The sequence below is a fragment of the Corvus kubaryi genome, unplaced genomic scaffold, assembly GCF_017639235.1.
Source record: "Corvus kubaryi isolate FWS band 111438036 unplaced genomic scaffold, C.kubaryi_AGA036_p1.0 37308, whole genome shotgun sequence".
NCBI classification, from domain to species: domain Eukaryota; kingdom Metazoa; phylum Chordata; class Aves; order Passeriformes; family Corvidae; genus Corvus; species Corvus kubaryi.
Window position 1 is genome coordinate 9159490 of NW_024581096.1, and position 8286 is coordinate 9167775.

Genomic DNA, 8286 nt, shown 5'->3' on the forward strand with positions numbered 1-8286 from the left:
CTGTAAGAGTGGCAGATAAGACAGCATTAGTTGTACTAAACACTAATTAACTGATATAAGGGACACTCTTCAATGTTGTACAGACACATGCAGACATGTCACAGTTAGCAGTTCTCCCTCCTAAGGGAAGAGGAAGCAGAATGCTATTTTCTAGGAATGTCATTTACATTTCCTTAAATTACACCTTCTTCCTAGAGATCCTTGTTCTTTCAGCAATCAGCAGGTCAGCACAATCAGCCACACAAGCAGTAACAAGTGTTTGGTGCAGTTTATACCCATCGGTGTTTACACAGTCCTGATTGTGTAACTGGCATTCTGATTTACACAATACCTGGTGTTCTGGTGATAACACATTCTACCTCAGGTCTGAATTTAAATCCCTCTCTAGTCACTTCCACGTTATTGTGAAGAAAGAAATAAATGAGCTTGAACAGTGAAACTGCATTTTAACTGAGTATGCACGTAATGTATATCAAATTACAGCTGTAATATACATTACAGTTTGTAATGTATATCAAATTACATCGAATCACTGTGACTGAATGCAACATACGCACAAAGGACATTGAAAGGCATAAGTACATCAATAAACTACTCTAAAAGTTGCCACAGAAATGAAAAACATTAATTCAGTAGTAGTTGAAGAATAATGGAATATCCATCTACTAGTTTCTTCAAAAATATTTCTCTTCAAAGTTATTTCCTTGTTTTAACTTGTTCAAAGCTCCACTAAGTAACACCAGGAAACTGCTGAAGCTGAAATTTATGTTTTAGTTAAAGTTTTCAAATTACAAACATCTAACTTGGTTTGAGTACAATTTGGGGGCCTTCAGCCTAATATTTGGGAGTTCAAGTTCTCTGATCCAAACAAGTGTTTAAATACATTATTTATGAATACACAGGCTCAAGCAGAATAATCATACATAAAACTATCACACTGCTTCAATTACACTGACAGCATGCAATCTGACACATAGGATGAATCCTGTACCAGCTTTCACTGACATCTATCCAGAATTTAAACCTGGATTGTGACATTACTATGCAAGACATTTACAGCACATATATATTAATGAACTATAATTTCAGCAGTCTAAGCAGTCACTTATATTAATGACCAAGCAACAACAACAGCAAAAACCACCAAAGAAACCCCAAACCTTAAAAAGGGGAGGACGTTCATGACACGCTTGTTTTAAATTACAAATCTGCTTTTGAATTGTCCATCAATACTATGTATTGTGCTACAAAAAATTGTACCAGGCAAATAAACAAGCAAAAAAAAGCAAAAAACATACTACAGTATCAGAGCTTTGAGGAACTAGATTTAGATTTAAAATATCAAAAATAATTACCTATGAAATTGCACTTGTACTACTTGTACTACTAGTACAAGTACAAGCTGACAATCTGAAAATATTTTCAGTTTGAAACTTTCAAGATACTGTCAACATATTATGTTCTGAAAGAACAGTATAGTTGCTAAGAACTAGTACTTAAATACCTACCTGTACTTCTCAGCCTACTAACTCATTAAAAAAAAAAAAAATTGAACACATCCAACAAGACAGAATGAAAGATCACCAGACAAAGAAGTTCATTACTTCCAATTGCTGCACCAGGGAAGGTTTTACTGAGCCACAGCAGGTTCAGGTTGGACACCAGGAAGAACTTCTTCACTGAAAGGGTGGTTAAGCACTGGAATGGGTTGCACAAGGGAGGTGAGCAATTCACCATCCCTGGAAGTGTTCAAGAAATGACTGGATGTGGCACTTAGTGCTATGGTTTAGTTGACAAGGTGGTGTTCAGTCAAAGGCTGGAGGCTGGACTTGATTTTAGAGTTCCTCTCCAACCTATTCTATTATTCTAATTACTTTTACTTTTGTTTTGTTTTAGCTTTGTTTTTGAAATTTAACTAATAAAATAACAACAAATAGTTTGAAGATAGAAGTGTTTTTGATGTTTTATATGTTGGAGAACATTTAAAATGTTTTAATCATAAGACAACAAATTCAGAAAAACATACATTAAAAGAACATAAAGTCAGAACAGGAGCAAAAATGCACATCTAAAACAACAGAGCCACAAAGGTAACAGAGCTTTGCAACGATTTGTTTCACCAGCATACACCAAATCTAAACATCACCGTGCAACTCAGGCCATACCTACCACAGCAGCACTAACCACTTGTTACCAGCTGTGGTAACTGTTGCTGTCACTCAAATTACCCTCGTCATTTGAAGACACTTTTCTCCTCATCTCTTCTAATTACTACACAATAAACTCCTGCTTCTGATTTTCACTAAATCAACTCGGTGGAAATGAGCTCTCTTGTCTTTTAGAAGCAGGAATGAAACCTAGAAGATTGAAATTTGTTAGGATAACAGAGACCAATCAGAATTTCAGAGGAAGTAACTCTAGGGTAGGATAGAATGCAAAAAGCACTGAGAAAAGTTAAGAACTGGAGTCCTACCTTCCCTTTCTCCTTTTGAAAATTTTTGTAGCACAAGAATGCCAAAGGGGAGGAAAGGAGGGGAAACATGGGGGAAAATAGGGGAAGCGAAAAACAAGGGGAAAAGGCGGGGGGGAAGGGGGAAGAAGGAAGGGGAAAGGGGGAGCAAAGGAGGGGAGGAATAAATTATAGCATAAAGGAAATAGATAACTGCAAATCTAAAGGCATACAGACATTTTACTAAAGCTTTTATTTTTCTCAAGCAAATAAATTAATCTTTTTTTAGCTCCTAAGGTTCAAATGACAATAGATGCTTCTGATTTCCTTTTGCTCATTTGCTTTTGAGTGGAGTATCAGAATAGAAAAGCAAATGGCTAGGAGTAACAGGACAGGAATATACACTCACTAGATGCCAGATGTGTTTCCTCATTCCTCACTTCTTTCTTTATTGGTATATCTTGCATGCAATAAAAATTAATACAACTTTTTCAGATAGAAAGTATTTGCACCTTATTTAATAAACAGAATGATCACAGACCAGTACTGAGGAACATGCTCTTCTCCAATGCTCTGGGAGATAAAATCCAAGATAAATATCCAACAAGTCTCATTTGCCTCACCTTTTTTTCTTCTCTGTCCCACTACCAGACTTCCAGTAATCCATAAACACAGGAGCAAATGAATACATAAGCAAGCTGTCAGTTTGCCAGCTTTTAGCTAGAGCAGGTATAGGACATTTTTCAAGTAGACTGCCCTGAGCTTCCACATGATTCAGCACCAAAATGGAGCAGATGTCTACAGCTCAAAAACAAAGATCTATCTTAAAACTTCAGTACAGGTCTTGGGAAGAAAGGGTTAAAAAGCAGCACACAGGCAAGGAGGATTGCAAAGCTCCCTTTCAGCTGGAAATAACTCTTGATAAGCCTATGTGAACAGCAGGCCTGTGATGATTTACTGGTGCCTGTGTCTCCGCTTGTTTTCCTCCGCCTGGGTGCTGCTTCAGCAATACCCCATTGGCGAAGTAATGGAAATAAATTTACTCTTTGCATTCTAGACATGAGTTTGTGGCTGTCCCAGCTGCCTGTCTGCCCTGACACACACAACATGGTATGACGAATACTCCGGCAGGAGGAAGCTTTGTAATTAACACAGATTTGGTTTCTTGAATTCAGCAATTTCATCGAAGTCAATAGTTTTGAAAGATTGAAATCAACGATTATAAATTTAGGACCTTGATTTAGGTTTTATTTTGAGGAAGCTCATTTGCTATCCTTGCCAGGGGTTTAAAGTTACAGGAGAGTGTGAAGCCTACAAGCTGCCTTTCTAATCCTTCATGTCAGATAATCTCTTTAAGAACTGCCTTGAGTATGTTTTAGTGACTTACTGCTTTACGACATCATGGACATCTTCCAAATACTGACTGATACACACATACCTGGAGCACCTTTTAAAGTCATGAAGTTTTTTAATATATTGAGTAGAATATACACAATACTTAGATTCTGCCACTATCAGAAGTAGAATCATTAAATTCCACAGGTCTTAGAATGGAATATAGATTCCAGTGAAATGCTGTGGTATATACAAAATTCAGAATTTAGAAAAACTAGTAAGAAGCCACTCTCTCATTCCCTTACCATAGTGCTAACTGTGTAATGAGGACATATTCAAACTTCAAGTAAACAAACCTATAACAGTGACTTTCTCCATGTAACTTCTATCTACAAGAATCTTAGAGAAGATTCTAAGTTAAAACTACAGCTAAAAAATACAGGTTTTTACCTCCTTAACCTGACTTCGGGAAGTAGTCTGCAATGAAATAGTATCAACAAGTATTAGAGAGTGACTTAGGGAAAAGCTAAAGAAGTTTTGACTATATGCCATATGTTCGGGGATTGAAAACAGGATACATAACCTGCCTATTTTTTATTTACTCTGATAACCTTTAAACAAACCATCTCACCTGTTCTGAAGATGAGGACATATTCCGAAGAACAGCAATATGATGTTGGCAAAAAGAAAAAAAAAAAATGGTACAGGAGATTAAACGAACACCTGATCCCTCCTATTACATAAGCAAGGAGTTTAAAAAAAAAAAAAAATGAAATTAAAGGAGAATATTTCTTCTTTATAAATAACATAATGCTTACCTAGAGAATTAATTGAAAATGAACTGTTATAGGTTTAGAAAAAAACCAAGAAATTTTAAGAAATAAATATCAAAATAAATGGATATTAAAAATCCCAAAATAGAAAGGGGTAAAAGTCACAGAGCTGTAGGACAAACCAATCTGGAAGTATACTGGGAAGCTCAGAGTCAGTCACTCCATATGCACCTTTCCCATGGCTTCAGAAAGTTTTATACCTGTTTCTGAAGCACCTGGTCATAGTGACTATCTGGGACAAGTTATGGGAATACTTGTTTACTCCTATATCAAAGTTCCTATGTTTCTAATAAGCAAGCAGCAGCAAAACAGCTAGCAGTACGAAAATTATCCATCTTCCAAGTTTACTTCTCAGCTGACTCCATATCTCTTCTCCTCAAGCAGCTATTACTCTTGTACATAACACAGCCTGGATGGAAAGAAAGCTAATCTGAGACAAGAAAAATAATAACTACAGCCTTAAGAAGAATCACTGTGACACTAGTCTTTTCAGAAAACTTACTCTTCTTAGCAATACAGTGATTTTACCAAGTGTTACTATAATCAAAGATAATTTCTGAAAGAATAAAACACAGTTAGTTTGTATCTGTTACATTTCCATTCAAGAGCACTTAAAAACTAAATAAAAGCAATAGCCCTGCTTCTAATTTGTCATTAAATTGCTGTTTTATCCTTGATTTGTCCTCTACTGAATGACAAATCACATGTTACCAAAGCATACTACAAGGACAGCTTAATTATTAACCAAAAGACTACCAAACTTGTAATTCCCCATACTGAATAACTGCATTTCATGAATACTACTAATCCCCAAATAAGGGCTTCCACACAACAGATCTGAAGGGGTAGCACTGAATATTTAAACACATGACACTAATCAGAATTCTCCATCCTTGTGGAAAAATTTTTCAAAACTGATTCTTAAAAACAAGAAAATTCACACACACAGAGTAGCATACCAATTTCAGTAAAACTGTAGAGATTCTTCAGCTTCAAGATGAAATTTGTGGTCAAAATCAAATACAAAATTGATTCCAAACTCAAACAAGGACACTTACCTGGGATATTTGAGAAAGAACTTTGAACCTAGTTTCCTATGCTCCAGTTTACACTCCCAACCAAGGGACAATCTGCCATATCAAGACTGACAGATGTCTCTTTCATTCAGATATTTAACATGGAAAAAAAAATTCGGAGCATTGCAAATCTATCAAAAAAATTCTGGTTTCATCACGCAACTGTGATACAGATTTATCAGGAGCCCTCAGAGTAAAGAAATTTCCTCTCATCACATTTCTTCAGAACTTCCAAAATCTTCAGTCACCAAGTTGAAAGGACCACAAAATGCACCATTCACTGTTAGTATTGCCACAAATTCTATGCAACACAGGCTTCTCAGAGCTATTTCATGCTACTTTTGTGTCCCATGTTTTCACAACCAGACACTTCTATTTCCAACAACACTACTTTCCTAATACTCTCAAGTATCTAATGCAGTTACCTACTGTCTACATTTGGAAGAACCAAACATCATGTGTGCAATCAGTCCAACTCTCCACATTCACGTTTTGCAGAACAAGATTCTAGATCTGCACTGAAGCAGGGTCTCTAAATTCCAAGGGAGACATGACCCATGCAGTATTAATGGGCAAAAATAGCATTAAACCTGCTTTATGTATTCTTCAGTGTTGGGGTTTTAGGAGTTCTCCTTCTGTTTCTTTTTCTCTTAAAGAATTTTCCCTATATATGTTGCCAGGGGGACAAATTACTGGGTGCTGAAGAGAAACAAAAGACCTGTCTTCCAACTATCAGGTTATGCATAGCATAGAATAGAGAAAAAAATTGTCAGTTCTGATCTTCATATATTAGGCTCATATTAGAAACTGGAAGCAAGGGTGCCCCCTTTCCCAGGTTTTTTTTTCCTGAAAATACCTGAACTTGTCCATTATCTGCTGAAATGCAATTTGTGCAAATACACTAACAAACCCTATACATGAAGATACAGATCAATAGTTTTTCAAAGTGATACAATGTAAGTGTTTCCTAAACAAAGAAGTTTTTTTCAGATGGGATAATAATGTCCACGTATACTTATGCTTGCAGATGCTCTCTTTGTGAGGTCTGTATTTTCTCTCCTGTACTTACAAAGAGCTGCACTACCAAAACTACCAAAACTCATGGGGAACTCAGGCTTTTACTAAGAAAAGCATTTATTTAAATACTTCCTTCAAGCAGGGAAAGTATTAGCAGGAGCTCGGACACTCTACCCCCAAAAACTATTTGGATCCAAAGTATCCATAATAAACACAAACACCTTCTGCATAAGTCCTATAAAGCCAGTCTAAAATTGTGCTGCAACTGACTCAAGTATGCTGCTGACATGCTTTAAGAGTGTTCTTTCTATTTTAAGTCTTTTCTGTACTAATGCAGATCTGAAAGAAAGAAAAAAAAAAGAAAGAATTTATATGCATGTTTTAAAATAAAAGATTATTTACATTACTTTAATCAATTTACCTGGCTTTGGAGCTGCCTGAGACCCAAGCACCTGGTGGGTTCTAAACATTCGCAAACATGGAATCTTTGTGGAACACGCCTTTGGTGAGAACACATTGCCAAAAACAGGAGCTGAGCACCCACTGACAGTGACACGCAGAAGGCTCGCCATTGCACCCAGACTTCACAACAAATTCCTTGCCACGTATGGAATCCCTGGGGCAAATGTGAAAACAAATCAAGAGTTATTAATGACACCGGGCAGAAGGCATGTAAACGCAGCAGGTTTAGGGCCAGTCGACTGCCAGTAGCCTAGAGACAATCACTCCTCACCACCTTTATCTTTCTGGCTAGAAAACACAACCAATTTTTTTTCCAAATTAAGTAAGACAGCTCTTAACCAAAACAGCTGCCGTGACGAGCCGACCTGGGGATGGCACTTCTGCGACTCAAGGCCATTTTCTCTTTACACCGTTGCTCGAAAACAGGAACCGTGGCACGGGAAAACCGCGGCGCCCCAAGGCACCAAACAAACGGCTCCAATCCCTGCCAGAGCTCCCGCAGGAGTCACCCTGGGCGGGACATAGCTTGCAGGTGTCCGGGAGGCTCAGCAGAGCACGCACTCGGGGCGGGACAGCCGGGCAGCGGGCAGGGGAGCCGGGAATGTGCTCTTCCCCCGGAATCCCGCCGGGCCCCCGCGGCAGCGGCCCCTTCTCTCTCCCGCCGCTATTTATAGCCCGCGGCCACCGAATGACCTTGGGCAGGCGGCTCGTCCCCCGCCACGCACTGTCCCCACTCGCGGGACAGCCCACAGCCGCCACCTCCCGCTTCCTGCGCCCGGAGGCCGCTCCCCGGGCCACCTGCCTCCTCCCGCGTCCTTCCTTCCGCGCGTCCGTCCTGCCACACTCCCTCCCTCCCCTTCCCCCGACAGCGGGACACCGCTGTCTTCTCCCCACCAGCGGCTGGCCCCCGCACGCACGGGCAGAACGCGGCGATACCGACACAGCCCCACACGACGCCGCGAACACGCCCCGCACGGAGCCCCGCAAGCAGTTCCGCACACGCACCGCCACAGCCCCGCACGACACCTCGCTCTCGCCTGCGGTGCCGCCGCCGCGGCTCCGACCGACCTTGGGGCGGGGCGGGGCGGGGGCGGGCCCGCGCCCGCCAACCCGG

At 39.9% G+C, this 8286-nt stretch overlaps 1 protein-coding gene and 1 long non-coding RNA gene across 3 annotated transcripts in view; both read right to left on the reverse strand.

Moving 5' to 3' along the window:
* Window positions 1-8270, reverse strand: part of NNT (nicotinamide nucleotide transhydrogenase) — a 44156-nt gene extending 35886 nt beyond the window's left edge. The window contains exons 1-2 of one of the 2 annotated variants that reach the window (XM_042028390.1): window positions 8178-8270; window positions 7132-7326 (exon numbers count right to left, since the gene is read on the reverse strand). In XM_042028390.1, the coding sequence (XP_041884324.1) occupies window positions 7132-7282 (151 nt within the window). In that variant the 5' untranslated portion in view covers window positions 7283-7326; window positions 8178-8270. The remainder of the gene's footprint in view (window positions 1-7131; window positions 7327-8177) is intronic. The other variant, XM_042028391.1, reaches the window with a different exon arrangement.
* LOC121664824 lies at window positions 7-7049 on the reverse strand. Its single transcript, XR_006016145.1, has 3 exons — window positions 5676-7049; window positions 4416-4420; window positions 7-2357 (listed from the first exon to the last, which is right to left on the reverse strand). It is a non-coding gene; the product is annotated as an uncharacterized LOC121664824 (long non-coding RNA).
* Window positions 8271-8286: the final 16 nt, after the last annotated feature.